This window comes from Vanessa cardui, chromosome 15 (assembly GCF_905220365.1).
Source record: "Vanessa cardui chromosome 15, ilVanCard2.1, whole genome shotgun sequence".
In the NCBI taxonomy this organism is placed as follows: Eukaryota; Metazoa; Arthropoda; class Insecta; order Lepidoptera; family Nymphalidae; genus Vanessa; species Vanessa cardui.
This window is the reverse complement of record NC_061137.1, coordinates 11,899,691-11,920,817: the sequence shown is the minus strand read 5'-3', so window position 1 is coordinate 11,920,817 and position 21,127 is coordinate 11,899,691. Positions and strand designations below refer to the sequence as shown.

General features: G+C 34.7%; 2 protein-coding genes across 4 annotated transcripts; one reads left to right on the top strand and one right to left on the bottom strand.

The window, feature by feature from the left end:
• Positions 1-3,942: 3,942 nt before the first annotated feature.
• Positions 3,943-4,894, bottom strand: LOC124535607 (probable 39S ribosomal protein L49, mitochondrial). Its single transcript, XM_047111874.1, has 2 exons — positions 4,732-4,894; positions 3,943-4,443 (listed from the first exon to the last, which is right to left on the bottom strand). The coding sequence occupies exons 1-2, from the start codon at positions 4,846-4,848 to the stop codon at positions 3,979-3,981; spliced, it is 582 nt and encodes a 193-aa protein (XP_046967830.1). The 5' UTR covers positions 4,849-4,894; the 3' UTR covers positions 3,943-3,978.
• A 36-nt stretch (positions 4,895-4,930) lies between these two features.
• LOC124535605 lies at positions 4,931-20,986 on the top strand. 3 transcript variants are annotated; one of them, XM_047111873.1, is made up of 10 exons: positions 4,931-5,071; positions 5,612-9,072; positions 9,311-9,335; positions 10,867-11,067; positions 11,738-11,882; positions 12,922-13,090; positions 14,601-14,741; positions 15,262-15,413; positions 15,521-17,246; positions 17,376-20,986. In XM_047111873.1, the coding sequence occupies exons 2-10, from the start codon at positions 5,905-5,907 to the stop codon at positions 18,051-18,053; spliced, it is 6,405 nt and encodes a 2,134-aa protein (XP_046967829.1). In that variant the 5' UTR covers positions 4,931-5,071; positions 5,612-5,904; the 3' UTR covers positions 18,054-20,986. The 3 variants fall into 3 exon arrangements, with proteins under 3 accessions (XP_046967829.1, XP_046967827.1, XP_046967828.1); XM_047111871.1 differs by having other exon boundaries at positions 9,311-9,380; XM_047111872.1 differs by lacking the exon at positions 4,931-5,071 and adding an exon at positions 5,080-5,262 and having other exon boundaries at positions 9,311-9,380.
• Positions 20,987-21,127: the final 141 nt, after the last annotated feature.

The window sequence follows — 21,127 nt, the reverse complement described above, 5'->3', positions numbered from 1 at the left end:
AGATGTTACTAAAAAACGATTCATCTTTTTGTGTAGTTTATATAATTATGTAATCGTGGTTTATTTAAAAAAATCTCTAAAAGTAAAGTAAAGTAAAGTAAAAATGCATTAATTATGTGATAAATTTACTTTCTCACGATCGTAACATCTTATTTTATCTTGTCTAATATTATACAAGTAAGATTCAGAGACGTACCTATTGTTTTGGTTGTATGTAAAATTGTTAAAATTAATCCTGATTTTTAAGCGACTTCAAAAAAGGAGTGTTCTCAATTCGACGATTACTTCGCCATTTATGAACCGATTTTGATGATTTTTTTTAGTTAGAAAGAATATAATAAGTATAACTACATTATATAATCGTAAATCGACTTTTAAGTAGTCTAATCTTTTTCATTTCATTTTACTTCGGAGGACTCTAAAAAATGAGTCGGATTTACTTTTTGTTAAATTTTTTATTTATGTACTTTGTACATATTTCTTTCGGTCGTACTTCAAATCACAAAACTAATCAACTACGGCGAACTTCCAATGTTTGCATTTTTATTTATTAGTAATTTTGTTTTGTTTCAATACTTATTATTAGTAACATACTTTTATTAATTATTTATTTAAATCTCAGTGTCGGTCCAAATTGTATTTGCTAATCGATCTATTGATTGGAAAATATCTAATATCAATTTTCAATTTTGATAGATAAAATAATAATTTTGAATAATGTACGAACAAGGCTTTAAACATCGCGGTAAACATGATTTTATAAATAATATTATTTGTCTGTGGTCTACTTGATAACAATAAAAAAAATATTACACTAACTATTTGTAAAAAAAAAAATAAACTATGATAATTATATTAGAAACCTTATCGCTAAAAAAGGATCTCTTCCGGGTAAACTAAAGGCAAAGGAAATGGCCGACTGGAGGTTTAGAAGTACTTGCAAGCTGTAAATATGAGCAAGACAGATCTAAAATGACAAATAAACAAACATACCTGATTAATATAATGATAAGCCATTAAACTAATTAAATTTAAAGAACATATACAACGAATCTATGATAATTCGTTCATATATATATTTAAGTATCTTACGTACCTCATATATTTTACAAATGACTCACTTTGTTGCAGCTTGACGTATAGAGCTGCTCGTTTACCATCAATAGCAGGTAAAAAGGAAATACAATGCTATTTACTTTGAGTTAAATGATTATAGACAGATTAATTGTTTTTATGTATAACTTATTTCTAAGTTTACGAAATATATTTTGGAATTAAGTAAAGAGTATTTATTATGATGTATTTAACTCATCGTTCGGCTGAATACAGTACAGCACTTGTTAAAAATATATATCTAATTTTTAAAAAGTAATAAAATATTCGATTTAATTCTTGTTTTGTTTTGTTCAAAGCATTTAATGTTTACTTAATATTATGTAAGTGCCGTCACTACAATAGACTGAACTAAAAGGTCAGGATCAGAGTGTGATCTTGGTACGTTACTAATCCTACATTTGATCCATTTATGTCTGAGTGTCGTAAGGAAATGTCACTTTGCTTCGGATATATTGCATTCTATCTCAGAATATTTATTGCCTAGCGAACCGGCCCGACTTCGCACGGGTGCAATACTGTTACTAAATATATTACAGAATTTGTTTATTAACGACATGACATTAGAAACTTCTAAAATTATAAGTGTTTCTTAGGTATATTGTCTATGTATTATATACAAAAACCTAAATCCTCTCGATTTGCCTATCTTTTAAAAAACCGCATCAAAATCCGTTGCGCAATTTTGAAGGACTAAGCATACATAGGGATTGACAGCTGTAAGCGACTTTGTTATACTATGTAATAATAATGATGAATGAAGAGACGTATTGTGATGCTTAACTGAAAAATCTACTAAACCTATACACACAAAAGTTATACCAGATGATGCAGCGCTTTTTGGAGAAGGTTTAAATACATATATAATATTGTCATATAAATAGTTGCCCTTCGTAGTTTCACTAGCTTTAAATGTAGACGTAAACGTAAATTTCTTGTACTTTTTTACATATATTTTTTTTAATATAGAAGCAACAGTAAGTTACCTTAAGGTTTAATGTATACGGTCAATAAATTTTGTAACTAAGTAGGTATTTGACTGTGTTTATATGATGTAATATTTACGTTTATCCGTATCATATAATAACGCTTAAGTAATTTACATTGTTTCGTTAAGTGCTATTTAAAATAGACTAAAACTATTAAATATATCTACAAAGTCAGCTTTTATTAACAATATTATTCTATTTTTTCGTTGGACTTAAGTTTATTGCTAGTTTTTCGTAGAATCTAGATAAATTGCGAAACGGTGTCAGCTTTACGTTTAATGTGTTTTTGTAAAATTATGATTCAAAAGTACAAAGAAAAGACTACTTGTAATAAATGTATTTATGTTTTCATATTTGAACCACGTTACCAGAAAAAAAATTGAAGCAAAGTTTTAAATTCTATTTTTAAATTGTAAAATAAATGCAGATTATAAATAATTCTACCTTGATTAAATCGAGTGATAGCGTAAATAAGTAAATCTAATTATGTTTTAATCAATTAACATATAATTAACAACATTACATTATTAAACGAGTTTTAAAATAGGCACATAATATAATGGAATAGTCAACTTTTTAATTTAGAAATCGATTTCGGGTAAAAAATTTAGGTGAAGAAAACACAAAATAAATATTTTAAAAAAAAATGGAATCGATTTAATTGACTGGTTACGTTACTCATTTTACGGGTACTCAAGTTTAGTATTAAGATTTCTACGTACGAATATAACAAAAAAAAGTTTTATAAAATACATAATAATTTCGAAGTTTCCAACTGAGCAAATAAATAAATAACCCGAGGGCTGCTAAATAAAATCAAAACTTTTCCTCCATTACGTAATTTATTGTTTTTAACTAATTCGATGTTACAGCGAAGCAATAAAAATCTAATGTAATTCAATCACGGTAAAAAGTTATTAACAAAATGAAACCGAAGTACTTAATATAATTAATAAATTCATTAAAGTATATAATTTTCATTTCTATATAATACAATTAAAGCTAAAAATACGTACATAATAATTTATTTAACCCTGTATTATTTAGCTATTGATTGCAACGTCATATTCTGAAAGCACTTGGCCTTGATAAATATATTTACATAGGCACATAAACGTTCATTGTGTTATGTAACACCGCACATATTCTAAACATCGATACTGAATCATTCCGGCTAATTTACAACAACTTCAATAACTTTTGTACATTCTCAAGCTATTTATCACGCGAATAACTAACCTAATTTATATAACATTTAATAACCTCTTAAAACTCACGCCAAATGTTCACGTTGAACTGAAAAGCATGATAAAGTATCGAATCGGAACGCTAAGATGTAGAAAAGTTGTTTTAAACAAAGAGAAGTGTAGTCGAGTCGAAAATAATATCTTGGTGAGGCCCATAGAACTCCGGGCGGATATCATATAGCTACGTAGATAAAACCTTCCGCCGTCGCCAGCGCCCCTAGTGGCGGCTGAACAAAACACGCTTCATGCCGCGTACACTGTGCAAACCAGGTACGCGTCACGTATTTTATTATTATATATTTATTTATTTTGTAAATTCAGAAATTTAATTTTATATCAAATCTGAATTAATTAAAAATGTGTCTTTAAATTATGAATAATGTTTTAATGAAAGAGACAAAAAAAAGTTATTTTATAAATTAAAATAATTAACTTTTAATTTTTACTTTAAGGATTTAGTTAAATGAGTAGAGTAGTACAATTTATTTTGTAATTGTTAGTGTAATAAGGTACGAAATAAGGAGTTTCAGGTGTTAGAGTAAACATAAATTTAAAGTTATAAATAAAATACAATAATATCTATTTAAATTTTATTTTTAACAATCTACATTTATATAGAAATTTATTTTTTAGAAACCTTTAGAGTAAGCCCACTGTCGTAATGAATTTACAAAATCTCCCTTTACTTCAATAAATCTACCTAATTCATGCACTCTCGTTTCAACGTAGCGGTTGAAATTTTTTTGTAAGTGTTCTTTGATTAAGTCGTTCATTAACCAAATATCACCTTCTATTTTTCTCAACATCGATACTTTTCTCTGTCCTTTGTGTGTGATAACCAAATATATTGGCAACTCATGATTTTTGGTTCTTGGCATAAAATATGGTAGATCCTTCGCTTCTTCCTTCGGTGGAATCCATCCAGATGGATACGTTTCTTTAGGTTGTACTGGAGGAATTGTTTCTAAGGGCAAAAGACGTTCTACATATGCCCATTCAGGAGGATTTTTTTCTAATTCAAATTCATATTGTTCTTTGATTTTTTTAACAAGTGGGGAATGTGAATAGTTAGAATAGTTTCTGGTGGTAGATACCTGTAAAAGAAGAAAAAAAAAATTTTAGAAAATAACCTCAAAATCGCACCACGTGATTTTATAATAAAATGTCCATCTGAGTTATAACACTTTAAAAAGTACCACAAACAATAAGATTTGAATCGAAAAAGCTGAATTAAAGTTTTTTTTACTAGATATATTAAATAAATATATTATTATTTGATACGGTCAAAGCTTTTTGTGAGGGTGTACACCCATAGTTCTGTCACATGTCGCGGTCAAAGCGACATTACAGCCCGACGCGAGTAAATATAATTGAATAATTACCGATATTGACTCTGGTGTAAGTTTTATACCCAAATCTGCAGCGTTGTTCAGGATCCGCCCGGTTTTTCCGACAAAAAAACGTGCAAACGCGCACTGTGAACGCCACACGGTCGCCATTTTGAATAGCGAATAGAGCGATTGCTTGCTACAAGAGCAATAAGAACTATATTATTCGTTTCGAAGGAAACATTATGGCGGACGCCTGCAGACATTTGGGCTTTTCAAAAATCGTTTTCTAAGTTTAATCGTGTGTTCTTATTGAACTTTTTTGCATATTATGGTGCATTGAGTGTCTAATTGACTGTTTATTGTGGTTTTTGGCAGTTCCGTGGAATAAATTGTGAGTATTTAGTGAGTACATTGCGGAGGTGCGCCACGGATAGGGAAATGATTTGGTGCTTTCTGTCTCTCGGTCGACGCACACGCAGCGCACAGCTGTAGGTGGCGTTGCGGTCATACGAGATGTGTACCAAAACATAAGATTTTCATGACTTTTCCGGCTGGATTTTCTATGCAACGAGCGCCTTAAACGTAAATATTATTATATATTATGCATGTCTAGACATTTGAGTGCGCGTTAAAAGTTTTATTTATTTACATTCCGTAGTTAAAATAGGTATATTAAGAACGCAAAGTTGTTGATTTGTCGTGCATCGCTTTTGTTTACCACGACTTTTGGACTTAATTTGCGACCGAATTACATAGGATTAAGTAATGAATGCTCGTTAAATCTATAAAATAGTACACAACATTTTCAAATACTACAATTTTTGTAGATTTAACATGATAATTCTTCTAGAATCTTTAATTATATAAATTTTATTAAATTAGTAAATAATTTATAAAAGATAATTAAAATATATATTTTTTTATATTTCAGGGTGAGATGGCATTTCAAATTGAAGAAATAATGGCTCAATATTATTAAAATTCAAGTAGTATAGAGGCCAAGTGTGATAACTCTATACAATCTTGAAATAATTACACAGGAGAATAGTCTAAGAACATAAGACATTAAAAGTGTAATAGGGCTGTGACAGAAGCCAGTAGACGGGTCAATAGTGTGTCTTCATTCACCAAACAACATACCAGACCCCTCTGACTCACAACAGAGCTGATAACCAACAACCTGATGTCGGAAAAACAGAATTATCCCTCACTACACATTCCATCATGAAAACTAAACAGGTTAAAGAAGAGACAGATAAGAGCCTAGATGAAGAAACAATAGTTGAACCCAAGACTCGTGCCCGTAAAAAGGCCTCGGACCTCAACGAGGAAGAGAAAAGCAAACCTTCCCAAGATGAACCGAAAACATCCAAAGACCCCAAGAAAAATGCACCCAAGCCTAAGGCAGTAGTCAAGAAAAGACCTCTAGGTATTAGAAAGACAAAAACTTTGAGAAGAAAGAAAGTTGTAGCCGCAAAGAAAAATGTCTTAAGACAAACAGTGACACGTACGAGGAAGGCTGGCAAAGCTGAATCTGATAATTCTCAAGATAAGGAAACCGTCCCATTGATACCTGCCGGAGAAATAAAAAAAGAGCCTACAGAGGAAGTCACACCTAATTCTAGGTCTTCAAGTCCCAAAACTGCTGGCAGGAGAGTAAGGCTTAGTTCTGATATGGTCATGATGAAGTCAGTCTTAGGTGACTCTCCAACCAGCTTAGTCTTAGGACCACGTACCAGCCCCTACTCTATGCGCTCTGAAAGAAGCAATAGTCCCTCACTTTTTGAAGGAAAAAACTTAAGGAGCGGGAAACCAAGGAAAGTTAAAAACAATCTATTAAATGAGGTTGTAATGAAAGAACAGAAAAAAAGACGGAGACTTCTCTCTGACTCAAAACCTTCAGAGGTTTCGGAGACTTCAGAAGATTGTAAGAAATTGAAAAGAGGACGTTCCTGCTCAAGGGATGGCAGTGAAATCTCTAAATGCTCAGATATAACAGAATCAGATATCAGCCTCAGCGAACCACTCAATGATAGTGAAAATAAGGAGCTCAGCAAAAGCTTAGATAAAACTAAGACTGACCTAGATATAGATATTGAAAATAATGTACAGATCTCTCCTATTGGAAAAGTGCCTTCTCTTAGTGTTGACTCAAAATTAACTGAAACCAAAACAGATACAGAGCCTAGTTCTATAGTAAAAGAAAAGGATAAGAAGAAACTGAGCTTAAAAAGAAGTACTTCATTAGACTCCGACAACAATAACAGTAATAGGATTAAGTTAGAAAATATTAATGTATCAGACCTAGAAGACAAATATTTGCTGAAGACTGATAACGATGCGCTTTTTGAAGAACGTAGTAGTATATTGACAAGTATGTCGAAGACATTTAATTCAAAGGAGGTGTCTAAAAATATTAGGAAAGCCAGAAGAGGAAAGAAAGCAGCGACTACATCGAGGCCCATCAACCAATCTTCTAAGAATGGTATAACTAGTACAATAACAAATGACTTAGCCGAGGACAAGAATGAAACGGTTGACACATTATCTAAAGAAATCAGTGATCTCATCAACGACTTGGACCAGAATATAGATAGAGACCAAGAGATGATAAATGATACTGTAAATACTGATCCAATGACTAAGCCTGTTCGTCAGTTCTATGGACATTCAAAGCCATTAGGAGATAATAACAGCATTATCACACCTGAAACCCCAGTCAAAGATAAAGATGCAATTTCAGCAATAACAAATGAATGCACGCCGTCTAAGAATGACGATAGTGAAAATATCCGCCTTCATTATGAAGAAGATTCTGCTGAGAAATGTTCCGAAAATAGACAAGAGATAACTTACAAATGTAGCACAACAGTGGCCAGTATAGACAAACTCATGGATAGACTTAAAGAATTTGAAGAGTTTGACAAAAGAAGACAGAGACAAGAATCAGAATCTAAATCAAATGATAGCAAGTCTGTAATGGTAACAAATGACGTTGTTTTAATACCAAAATCGGGAGCTGACATTAAACCTCTGAAAGACATGCAACCTGTTAGATCACCAGAAAAATTAATTGAGAAGGAAAATGTGCTGAGTTGCTTTGAAAACAACTCAGCTATTTCAATAGTCAAAAGAGATCAAGTGAGAAGGTCTATTGATGTAGATCTTCCTAATTCTGTCACATTAATAAAAAGGAATAGTGTCAGCGCAAGGAAGGAATCAACAAGTTCCAATCATTCAAAAGAATCTGACGCTATCAGTATATTTGAGAAGTCACTGGGCAAGGATGTGACTTTGACTGAAATCAGAAAATCGGTAGAAAAAGCAGCACCGGCGCCGCAAATCGATTTACATCAGTTCGCGACTTTACATCCAAACAGCCCGAGCCAAGCTTTAGTCAGCGCACTCGACTCGAATCAGATATCAATAACTCCACGCAGTATAGAATCGAAATTAAATTGCAATGAAGTGCAAATAACTAAAAGGAAATCAAGTGGTGGCTCTTCATCGAGAAAGTCGTCGGACACGGGGATTGAAATAGAAGAGAAGATGGCAACGATAGAGAAAATAAAGTCACCACCACATCAAATGAAATCACCAGCGATTTCGATAACCCCTACGCCGGTCGCGGTTAAGTCGCTCGAGGCTCCCCAACCTATGGAAGCAGAGGCATCCGCGCCTCCATTAGAAACTGTTAAAGCTATTCCTGAAGACATATCTTTGACCTCTGAAGTCCCAAAACTAGATAGTGCTGTTGCAGATACTGCTAAAAATAAAACTGAAACTACCAACGTCGAAATTAAACCTGAATCACAACCGACCCAGAAGACAGAAATTATTGAAAAACCGACTACGGAACCGACTGTAGAAACAGAGAAAAAGGAGGCAGATAAAGAAGAACCAGTACAACCAGAAATTGACGTTAAGAAAGATGAACCAGTCGAACCCAAGATCGAAGAAACAAAACCGAAAGTTTCAAAGGTGAAATCGGCGCGTAATTCCACAGAAAACTTGCCGGGGCCGAGTAACGTTCTTCAAGAAACACCAGAAAGTCAGAAGAGGAAAGAGAATGTACTTAGGACTCTAGGACTGCTGACGCATAAAGCTGCATCTGAGGCCAAGATAGAGAAATTAAAGGAGAAGGAACGTATATACGGTATGAATTACTGCGGTGTTATGGGCAAGGGTAAATCTGGGAAGTCTGACTACACTGGTACTCTGAAAACTGTGATAAAGTTGAGTCGTGGCGCTGGCGAGAGGGATAAGAAGAAATACAGGAGTTCATTGAAGATGACCTTCCAGAAGAGCAAGAGCAGATCAGGCAGGCCTCAGCTGGAAGTGGGCGATACGGGCAGCGATGATGACGCCTTCTACACCATCGAACGGCGAGAGGTAATTATTGCTGAAACTTTTTTTTAAACATATGTTTTTTTTTTAACTTTTCAATTAATCTGTATGGCATTACAAATGATTCCTCTTTATAAGCGTTTGGTTAAAAGCACAAATCTTTGTTTCATAATTGAAAATCTAAAACTTTGTTTACTTCTCACTTCATAGTGTTATATCTCTTTCGTATTATGGAAATATTATTTTAATTTTAGATATTTATTTTCACGAATTTGTCTTTCAGGGCGGCGCAAACGCAGCATCAGAGGGTGGGCACAGAAAGTCTCATTACAGTAATCGGCTTAACAACCATGGTGTGTGGACATTGCACTCACCCATGCTTCATGTTTATGAACAAAACTTATAAATAATTAAAAAAAAAAAAAAAACAAAAAAACAATTTAAATTCAGAGTTCTTTAAATAATATTATTCCTGTGAGTTCCTTTTTCAAAACAGCTGTTTTGTTCATATTCATGTCCTATTATCAGATCTCGTTAAGAACATTAAATCATAACATATGGATTATAATATATTACAATTCATATATTACAAATAACATTACAATCCATTGCGAAATTATAGTCCTAAAATATATTTTTTCTGTTCACATAATTTTAATTTTTTTCTTTAATTTCTTACGATATCTGATAAAGATCACAAATTAACATCTTTAAACTTTAAGATTTCTGACACACTAACACAAATAAAACAACGAAAAAGCCAAATTAACAGGGGGTAATGGTAGCAGAATAATTCATTAATTATATGTATTTCTAAAACACGTATTAATAATTAAACTAGCATGCTATAATATTTCTTTTGAAAGATAAATAATTTACTTAAGAGTAATTCGTTATTGTACTGTGCTTTACTGGTGATAGGTGGTCACAATATTTTTTGTGACTTGATTTTCGGTTTCAATGGTGGGTGAGCCAGTGCAGTAACCTGCAAAGGAATGAACAAGTCCCATGAATAGTTTGCATTGGTACAGTTACTATCTCACAACCTATATGTCATGGATGGTTACAATGACTTACCATCAAGTGGAACATACGTCCTATAGTAAAATAATAACATTTAATTTTATCCGTATCTAAAAAAAATATTACAATAATTATTAACTAATTTAACAAAGAAAAATATGATCTGAATTGTAACTTAAATAAAACATTTAATGTCCAAATATAATTTATACTAATATTGTAAATACGAAAGTTCGTGTTCTGTTCTGAAACCATGAGATTAAATTTGGTATGAAGTAAGCTGTAGCTCAAGGATGTAGATATTGTAAACCTAAAATCTGATAACCAACTCTTAAAACGTGATTTACCGCTGGCGCCAACTAAGTTGTTCTAAGACCAACAGCTGCTGGCCTTATAACAATTCAACAATCCAAAATCAATGCGAGATTGTGGTCTTAGTTTTTTATGCTCATCTAAAATTAAATTAAAACAATACATCTGTGAACTTTTAAATATTGTTTTTTTTTTTGTGTGAATTGTACGTAATGTTGTGTATGTAAAATTTTATGGACGTTTTATTTTCTTAAGACAAAAAAATAGGATCTAAAATTTTGTAATTTTATTAAGATTGATAAAGTTTTTAGCGTTTAATTTGACAAATGATTACTTTGATTTTCATCATCAAATAGGTCATAGTTATTATCATTCTATCAACAATCAATTTCAAATAAATTGCACTTGAAGATAGATTAAAAAAACCATTAACTCCTAATTCGATTTTAGAAAGTAATATCCTTAATAGCTTCTAATGAAATGGTTCGTGCATATATTCAACAGATGCAGAAGCAGTTATTGAGCCTGAGCCTAAGGAGACGCTTAATCTCGTTATCCCGGAGAAGGCTTCATCATTCAGCATCCACCCTGGGCGGCTTTGTATGGACCAGTGTTTCTACTGCGGCGGCAAGTTTGGGCTTTTCGACACGCCGTGTCATATCGCCCAAATGAAAAGCAGCGAGAGACAGCGGAAGGTTTTAGACAGTGAGCATTAATTCTTTATCAAGTAAAGTACATCCTTATTTTGATTCGTGATGTTTTTTTTTTCTAAATTATTTCCAAAGTTGATGTGTTTCAATTTATCCGATGTCTTTCGAATCATTCTTTGTTAGTGCACCTACCATCTAATAGGGGAACTGCTAAGCCAATTTTAAATTGTTATGAGTTTGAGCAAAAAGCCATAATTAAGTATATTATAAAAACAAACAACAACAACAGCCTGTAAATTCCCACTGCTGGGCTAAAGGCCTCCTCTCCCTTTAAGGAGAAGGTTTTGGAACATATTCCACCACGCTGTTCCAATGCGGGTTGGTGGAATACACATGTGGCAGAATTTCTATGAAATTTATCACATGCAGGTTTCCTCACGATGTTTTCCTTCACCGCCGAGCACGAGATGAATTATAAAGATAAATTAACCACATGAATCAGCGGTGCTTGCCTGGGTTTGAACCCGCAATCATCGGTTAAGATGCACGCGTTCTAACCACTGGGCCATCTCCGCTCTTATATTATAAATTTAGTAGTAAATCGAATACGCCTCATTATAAAGATGATAAATGTGTGTAGAAAAATGTAATTGCATATTCATCGTCTGCTGAAAATAGTATGATCGGACCGTCAATGTGCTTACCCCCCCCCCCCACCCCCCCAGACGAGGAGAAGTTGACGATCGACAGCTGCCTGTGCGACGCGTGCTACCGCCACGTGGACCGGCGCGCCAACTGCCCCTCGTACCGCAAGCGGCCCGTGGCGAAGCCCCCGGACACGCCGCAGCCGCCCGAGCCGCCCAGCGCCGCGTGAGTACTCCCACCTAAAAATTACTGCGCACTACACATACTTTTGTTATCATCTATATATATAATAAAATTGGAGTGTCCCTTTGTAATTATAAATATGTAATTGTAAAAACTATTTTGCTCAATGCATATGTATGTATACAAGGTAAATATACCAAAATAACATTTTTTACAATTTTTGTCTGTCTGTTTGTTCCGGCGAATCTCTGGAAAAGCTGGACCGATTTTGATGAGATTTTCACTGGTAGATAACTGATACAATAGGAAGTAATTTAGGCTACAATCATTTTTTTTTTTTGTTATATTCAACGGCGAACAAAGTACGCGGGCACAAAGAAGTATAGTCTAAAGAGATTTTCATGTGTTTAAATTTGATGCCTGTAGCACAATAAAAAAACTTTATACTGATGAACATTGTTTCAAATAAAATTATTTAATTAGTCTTATATAAAAAAGAATTATATTATAAAGTATGCAAAGGTGACCTCATCATTTACAGTGACCTCCTTCAGAACAAAGATTAGACATAGTGTGCACTTAAAACGAAAGTAGCAGGAGAACTGAAGAATAAAATGTTACATAAAAACAATACTTAGAGACAGGGTCGGATTTAGGGAAGGGCAACCGGGGCAACTGCCCTGGGGCCTCCACATAAGTGGGGGCTACAAAAGTTTTCAGTGAGTTAACAAATACCGAGATATAGTCAAATTATAATAATCTTACTACTTAATATTTTAAAAGTTACCGATACCAGTCAAGAAATACTTACTGATTCAAATTAATAAAAGCTTAAGCTAATCCATTAATCCATGATATAATTATTAGGATCTCCACGCTCCTGTTGGTCTAGTCCTCCTAGGCCTCCACTGCTTTGTGGCCCCAGGGCCTCCAGATCTTTAAATCCGACTCTGCTTACAGACAATTATGTACACTCCTTTTAAAGATCTTTAATTAGCTAGTCTTATTTTTGTCAGCAGGGAATTCTATACTATAACTTTCCAGATTTTTTCCTTTATACTAACGAGTGTGATTGGTCCAGTGGAATGGAGAAGGTTCCGACGAGTCCCCCGGATGAGGAGAGTGAGGAGGAGACTGGTGCGGAGGCAGTCCGCCTGGCCACCTGCCACGCCACAGCCTGCCTCGTGCCGGCTGACCACTCCATACGGCGCAAATGGCTCATCAAGATGCGCTCCAGTGTCAACAAGCTGGTGAGTTGCCTACCAAGCGAACTCAAACTCAAACTCAAATATCTTTATTCAATATAGCAGCATTACACTTTCTTATTGATGGTCAATTGAAACACTACCACCGCTTAAGAAAATACCCTGACCTGAGAAGAACTGGAGAAAGAAACAGCGGGTTTTTTTGTTTTTTATTATTTGTCTCATATATTATTTTAAACAATTTAATATGAGATGAAATAGCCAGGAATTGACTTCACGCTACTGAAACTTCCCCTCAAGACGACCTCTCTAAGTAAATCTTTAAAGTTAATAGCACTAAGATGACGCTGTTACAATATGGCAGATAAGTTAACTAGTGACTGCCTCCTTGGTCTACTGGCTGGGATATAAAGGTACAGATCGTAAAGTTCTAGATTCAAATCCCACATCGGGCCGGTAAAAAATAATTGGGTTGAGCTGTTTCCTAGTAGCAGTCCAAAGGGTAGCTGGAACTGTACCATCCCGTGCCTCAGAAAACATGTAAAGCCGTTGGTTCTACGTCTAAATTATTTCGGTTTGAGTCGAATTTGTCGCACCATGGGATTATGAGATTGGCGGTTCAGACGTTTAGTCACATATAGTACGACACAACTTAGATGTAGCATCGGCAAAATTCGTAAAACCGATCACATCCGAATTGAGTATACTATCCCGAATTATTAATATTTAATTTTCATCTGAATATGATCTTTACACAAACGTAATAACTTGTAATCTCATATGACCTAATATATTCGTCAATTTCACACGTCGTTTTACATTCACTTGTTTCGAATCCATAGCGACGAATAGCGTCGAATGGCGCGATAAGGAGCTATTTCTATTGGTTGTGTAAATCGGCAGTAATCGGTTTTATTTTCATTCCATTGCATTTTCCGATGCTACATCTAATTTGTGTCGTACTATACAGATCGTAAAGTTCTGGGTTCAAATCCCACATCGGGCCGGTAAAAAATAGTTGGGTTGAGCTGTTTCCTAGTAGCAGTCCAAAGGGTAGCTGGAACTGTGTACAATCCCGTGCCTCGGAAAACATGTAAAGCCTTTGGTCCTGCGTCTAAATTATTTCGGGTTAAGTCGAATTTGAAATAAAACTAGTTATAACGGATTTGAATCGCGTATATTAATTATTTTTGGATTTTAAGTAATTAATATACGCGATTCAAATCCGTTATAACTAGTTTTATTTCAATGTGTAATTTCGAAAATTTAAGACAACATTTGAGTCGAATTTGTCGCACCATGGGATTATAAGATTGGCGGTTCAGACGTTTAGTCACTTGTGCACGGTAAAATGTTCTGCATACTTGGTTAGTCTCCCTAGAGATTGGTCACCTTGATCGATATTGGTGACCTTGAGCGTTCCGACGCGGTGTGTCTTGTGTAAAATGTTCTGCGTAGTTGGTTAGTCTCCCTAGAGATTGGGCACCTTGATCGAACTTGGTGACCAAACCAAGAGCGGTCCGTTTCGAGCGGTCTGACGCGGTGTGTCTTGCAGCTGAAGCTGGACTGCGACTACCCGGGCCTGCACACGATCCCTCTGTGCGCGGAGCACCATCGCGTTCTGGCGCCGCTGATGGCCTGTGCTCTGTGCCGCCGCCGGCTCACCAAGCACCACAACTTGCACTTCATACACCACGTGAGTCACCATATGAGCACCATAGTTGGGACTCAAAACATATAATAGGCTATTTAAAATCCATTTTATATTATCTAGTAGAGGTTAAGAAATCCAGTAAAATAAGATTTTTTTTTTTATTTCTAGTACATATTTGCCGATAAATATCATATTTAAAAAGCGCACGAAAATGCTATTTGAAAAATATGGCGCTATAATGGGGGTCGGTGACGTCACTTGCCTGTATTTTAATCTGTAGTAATAGACAAACAAGGTAAACAAGCAAGTGAGGTCATCATAAACCCGTCCGGCCAATCAGGAGCGTTTTGTGTCACGTGACAAGCGTTTAAAAAAATCGTTTTTATTTATGGATTTTTGAATAAATGAAGTACTATTTTCAACTTTCGTTAATAAATAACCAATTTTAAACTCATACATGTATACTGGTGTCAATAATTGACACTTTATTTTTCGCATTGACAAATAGCCCATTGTGTCTTCAATCTCAGCACTGTAAACATAAAGAATATCTGCTTTTCAGGGCTACACGGAATTGAATCCATTATTTAAAGAAGCGGGAATTCCAGTAGAATTCAATGAACGACCTGTGCTTTGTAAAGTGTGTCGCTACTTCTGCACGCTTCTACAGCGGCCGGGACACAACGACAAGCATGCCAAAGCGTACACTCGCAAGTATGTATTGTGCCATTCCTGAAACGGAACATTTATATCTTCTAGCAATTTTTATGAAACTTAATGTATAAATATGTGAGTTATTTAATTGGCCCTTTTTATTTCAGACTCCTCCTAATATATAACGTAGAAATACCACCTGAATTACACCAAGAAGTAGATGATAGTAAAGTTCTAGAAGATTGTAATACTAGTGCAAGCAAACAGAAGAAGAAAGCGCGCACTAAATCTAAGCAAAGAAAATCTACAGAACCAGAAAAACCCGATAGCGAATCTTCTGAGAGGACAATCGAAAGTTCTCCAGAAAAAGAAAAAGTAAAAGAAGACAATGTTGCAGAAGATCCTAAATCTGGCCAAGCACAACCTTTAGCAGAAGATATTGAAAGTCTCATATCATCAAATAAAATTCCAGTTCCAGGAGCTAAACCCACCGAGAGCAATCCTCAAAGTGACGCCTCCGAAACTGACATGGTATCTGATGTCGAAATGCCTCTGCTACCGTTGGACAAACAAACAGAACTGAGATATCTTCTTCAAAAGCAAAACAATCCAGCGCAATTCCAACAGAACAAATTGACAAATTTAACGCAGAAACAAAGAAATATTCTCAAAGTACACAACCTTGGCATACAAAAGCCGGGACAGCAGCACAGAATACTTGACAAAAACGCAAAGAGAGTGCATAAAATTGGTCAAATTGTCACACATAAGGACAAAACTAGTAAAAAGGAAAGCGAGGTCGAAATGTTCGAAATAGACAAGTCGAAGGAGATCACTATATTGAAAAATATATCTCTTAATGACGAGTGCACGATAGAGACGATACCCAACAAGAAGCCAGCTGATATTAACACACTTAAAAACAAATGGCAGATGTCAGAAAGCTTCACGCAAGTTAAGAAAAATTTGAGCGAATTGTCCAAGAAATTGCCAGCTGACAAAGATTCAAAGAAACTCTCAGATTCAAAATACTCAAATCCTGTTAAGAGGTTGGAAACAAATCCATCAATATCAGTTAGAGAACTTTTCCCCGGTGAAGAAGAAATGAATTTGCAGTGTAATATAGAATTCAACAATGTCAAAGGCGTGACTCCTGAGGGTTGGGAGAAGTGCAACACCATGATTCAATATGACGTGGAAACCAAAAAACTTTGGACCGAGCTACAGCGACCATACGGAAATCAGTCGAGTTTCTTACGACATTTGATCTTATTAGAGAAATATTTCCGAAGCGGTGATCTTATATTATCTCACAACGCGTCGCCTCACGCAGCGAACTACAGCACGTCAGTACAAAGTAGACTTCGAGCTTACGACAACTTACCGCCTGAAACCTCACGCCGCGAATCCGTGAGCCTAATTGAGTTCCGTAAGAAACCTTCAGTAAATGGAAAGAGTTTGCTAAAATCCAATCAAAATTCGGAAGAGAAAGATCCTAAAAAGTTCATGCCTCCACCCGGAAATCTTCCAAAACCTAAGGCAAAAACAGAAAAGAAGACCAAGGCATTACCACCGGAATTAATAGCAATTAATACTCCAAATGCTCAAGGCAGGAAGGCAATACAAAATGTCTTACACAATATTCAACAATTAGTTAAAGGTGTCTCGGCGTCAGATCCTACAGAAGTAGCGGCCGCACCATTACCTCCACCCAAGTTTGATCCGCCGAAAGAAAAGAAAGAAATGCCCGGGTTAAAGTTTGAACCCATAAAGGAAAAGAAAGACAATACTAAACTAGACAAAGAAAAGAAAGAAGCAACAAAATCTGATACACCCAAAAAGCAAAAGGCTAACAGCAAAGGCTGGAGACCCACTCTTATGCCCATAACACCAGTAAGTTTTATTCGCTTTTTCAATCACTTTAAAATATCACTAGCTTAGCTCATCAAATCAATCAATTAATTTGAAGGTTGACTTAATCTCTCGTGACAGATTAATAATATTCTTGTAAATATTTTTCAGGAAAACTTGGCCAAAGTCGCGCGGGAACCCTTAAAGCTTGCAGTAGATGGACACAGCCTACCAAGTTTGGTGCAAGTTCTATCAGCAGGCAACCGATACCACATTACATTCGAGGATTACAACAAAATGTGCCTCATCCGCCGGGAAAGACAGCAGAGATTGCAAGAAAAAGAAGCAAAATCAAAGAGACCGTCAATCGAAGAGACGACTGTCGTTACAGAAATACAAACTGCAACAATGCTCGGCAATGGTGGTACAGTTGTCCAAAATTTCACCACTGAAAAGGATACTGATAAAAAAGATATACCAGACTTACAGATTGGTACAAATGCTGCGACAATACTGAAGAACGTAGGTCTTAAGAATATCACAATAGCTCCAATCCCTCCAAAGACGGCGACCGTGACGTCCCAAACCATATCAACAGCTGTATCCTCACCGTCGTTGCTGGTCACCACGCCTATTAAAATCCCACAATTGGGCCCAGCCGTGTCCATTACGAGTGAAACAGTTTTTACACCCAACATACCAATAATGACGCCGAGTCAAATGATTTTACCTAAGATTCCAAAATCGCTAACAGTGATACCGCAGACGATGGTCTCAAATCAAGGAGTCGTGGTCCCAGTGGCGACGACCGCTCCCTCTCAGGCGGTGATAACTGAGCAGCGACCATAACGAAACCTGATATTCGTGGTTGTATAGTGACCACCGATCGCGACTTCGAAGCCAGCAGACTGATGGTAGTGTAACGCTACTCGAAAGCAAGATACGTTAGATTAGATCAGATCCCTCGAGGAATGGTGATAGTGATTAGTTCCCAAATATTGAGTAATTCGGTCTGTGCTTGTCGCGTGTGACTCCTAAATTATTAACAAATCCTATTTTCGTAATTAGTGATATGCCTCGGATGTGTTCGTGACGGGGGCGCAGCAATATGTAAGTGAGAGCACCGGAAAGCCTTAACTGTGTATATATTAGTGTAGGAACGTCGACTTCATGAGCTGTGAATAGTGGTGACGAGGATTGTGTTGAATATATTGTATTGTAGTACTCTGATTTATTAGTTATTATGATTGTTTGTGCAAATGATATGGGGAAGTCTGTTTATCTCATCGCTCTATTTATTGATTATTATTTATTTAATTTCATTAAATTAAATTACGCACACTTTATTTATTTCTTTGGTTTTTCACTTATCATAAAACCACTCTACGTAAAAAAAATAAATGAATGAGAAAGTACATGAGGTAGCCACCGAAACAATCGATTACATAGTATCCCTAAAATAAATCACCGACACAGATTCAAAATTCTCTAGTCAGTTTAGAAAATGCATTTATAATTTATTTATCACAATGGAATCATTACATTACTTCGTATCATTTGCATGAAAATAGACAATTACTTTTATGTATACAGGATGACGTTACAAGTGATCACATGACATTTGGCTGTACATACTAAATTGTTTTTTATTCCCATTTTTAAATATAACCAAATTCCTCATTTAGATATTTACCAAGTAGCATGTGATCGCTTGAAACTATTGAATATGTACAGCGTGTAATTATAGTTTGGATATCATTGAAGCATATTTTGTAATAATAATGTTTCGTAGAAACTAATTCACATATTGATAGTGTAGTGCACTAAACCAAACCCAAAATGTGGACTATATGCTATTGAAGACAGCTGATTGTAACTAGATCACGTATCCAACAGCGTGATGCTCTGTGGATGATCACATTATCATCAAAATTAATTATCCATTTGAATATTTGTATCGGAACAAAACACATAATCTGACCAATTTACTGTGCAAATTTATTCCGTAAGTGTATTTTCCATAGTGTAAAATCAACAAATCGTGAGTGATCCAGTGCCTGACGGAACATTGAAACAAAAATTATGTCACAGAATTTGCACTCTGTAAATAAAACACGTGGAAAAATACTGTTTTATATTTGGTAAAGCTCATGGTTGAGAATAGTAAGTTAAACATATATCTATTGTTGAGAATTACTAGTATTTTATTTTTGGTCAAATATCTTAGGATTACGAACCAATGTTAACGATTAGATGTACAGGACGTGTGTTAAGGCGATGCTTCTCGTATACACCGGCGCCACACATTCGACACAAGTCGCCCATACACGTCGCATTCGCCAGTATTCGCGACCAGAACAATACGCAGTTCTTGAATAATTCATACAAAGTCACGAAAGTTTGTGCCGCAGCATGTGTAGCGCCGGCATAATGGTCTCATTTAACTATATTCAAAGACTTTGATTTGATGATCTGTATCATTGTGTTAAGGAAACAATTAATGATATTCCATAAAAGATAGAATATTTTTTTAAGAAATAGTATTACATGATATATTTATCGCATACAATGTAATTTATGTGTTTTTAGTTTCTGATATATAGAAGTAAGTTTGGAACGAAATCAAAATACATTGTTTTCTTAACATTTGATAAAGATTGTTTTAAATTGTTCAAAAAATATGGAACAGGGATCTGTATATATTCAAACAAATAAGTGTTAATCAGAGTAACGGTAACTATTTTTATATTAAAAAAAAAAACAATGTAAATATATATATTATGTCGATTTTAATGACGTGAAATAAAATTATCCGAAATACGCTTCGAAAAAACGAATAATTGAGCTAAATATTAAAAACTTCCGTTAATACTGCTAGGTCTTATCGTGTTAAAATGGTTATTACATATATACTAAAGATAATATTACTCGACCATTGTAAAATTTACATCGTCCTCGTAGAATAAGAACTGTTAGTTTTGAAAAGTAAAAAAAAAAACTAAAAATCATTTTGTATATACTTGTAATTAAAAAATTGTATACCATTATGTGGATACTGGTGTATTAAATACAGTTCATTCCAATCTAATTTGTACAAAATGTTAATAAAAAAAGAAATCAAAACGTTTGCATTTATAAATTTACACCCTCGTTCTTATTTTCAATTTTTTTTTTTATTATGATGTATTCAATTTTATTAAAGTTTATATTTTATCTGTCTATATTTTGTACAAATTAAATTGTAATTAACTGTAGTTACTCTTTGTTTTATTACATTTTGTGGTCTTACCTTGTTTCGTAACTACATTGACTTTGGAGACAATTAGTTATATGACGAGAAATATTTTGGAACACCCTCCATGATAATGAACTGAAGAGATAACATAAGATGTTTCATCTCTATCTGTTATTTAAATTAAGATGTTTGTATGAATTTAGATAATTGACAATAGCTTACTCGCGACGCCTTCAATAGTCACAAAACGGAACAAGAAAACCGTTTTTATATGTTTCGTGGAAGTTTTCGCCTTAATATACAACAATTGTTATATAATAATAATTTAGTATTTGGAAGTTTCAAAATTTGTTTTTTTTTTATTGTGTTTCGATGCTCACAATTTATGAACAAATGATTAAAGGCCTTCATAGACCGGATGCTTAATTTCTTCCAAAGATAGCGTGTTAGTTTACAATATTATTTTTTAGTTTTTACGTCCGGCACGAGATGTCGCTGCGTGCCCGAGGTATGAATTTGTCTAATAAACATATCCTTATGTCCTGAAGTTTGTTTTTTTTTCTTTATTATACGACATATCACACTACACTCGTTAGAACGGTTTCATTATTTTTTTACAGATAATAAATGAAAAACATTTTATTTATGGAATTGTTTAATACCTAATAAAAATATGTGATATATTTTT

Coding starts and splice junctions, on each gene's coding strand:
- LOC124535607 (XM_047111874.1), bottom strand. CDS start 4,848: ATGGCGACCGTGTGGCGTTCACAGTGCGCGTTTGCACGTTTTTTTGTC. Junction 4,444..4,731: donor TTACACCAGAGTCAATATCG/GTAATTATTCAA, acceptor CTTCTTTTACAG/GTATCTACCACCAGAAACTA.
- LOC124535605 (XM_047111871.1), top strand. CDS start 5,905: ATGAAAACTAAACAGGTTAAAGAAGAGACAGATAAGAGCCTAGATGAA. Junction 9,073..9,310: donor ACACCATCGAACGGCGAGAG/GTAATTATTGCT, acceptor TTTGTCTTTCAG/GGCGGCGCAAACGCAGCATC. Junction 13,091..14,600: donor GCTCCAGTGTCAACAAGCTG/GTGAGTTGCCTA, acceptor TGTGTCTTGCAG/CTGAAGCTGGACTGCGACTA.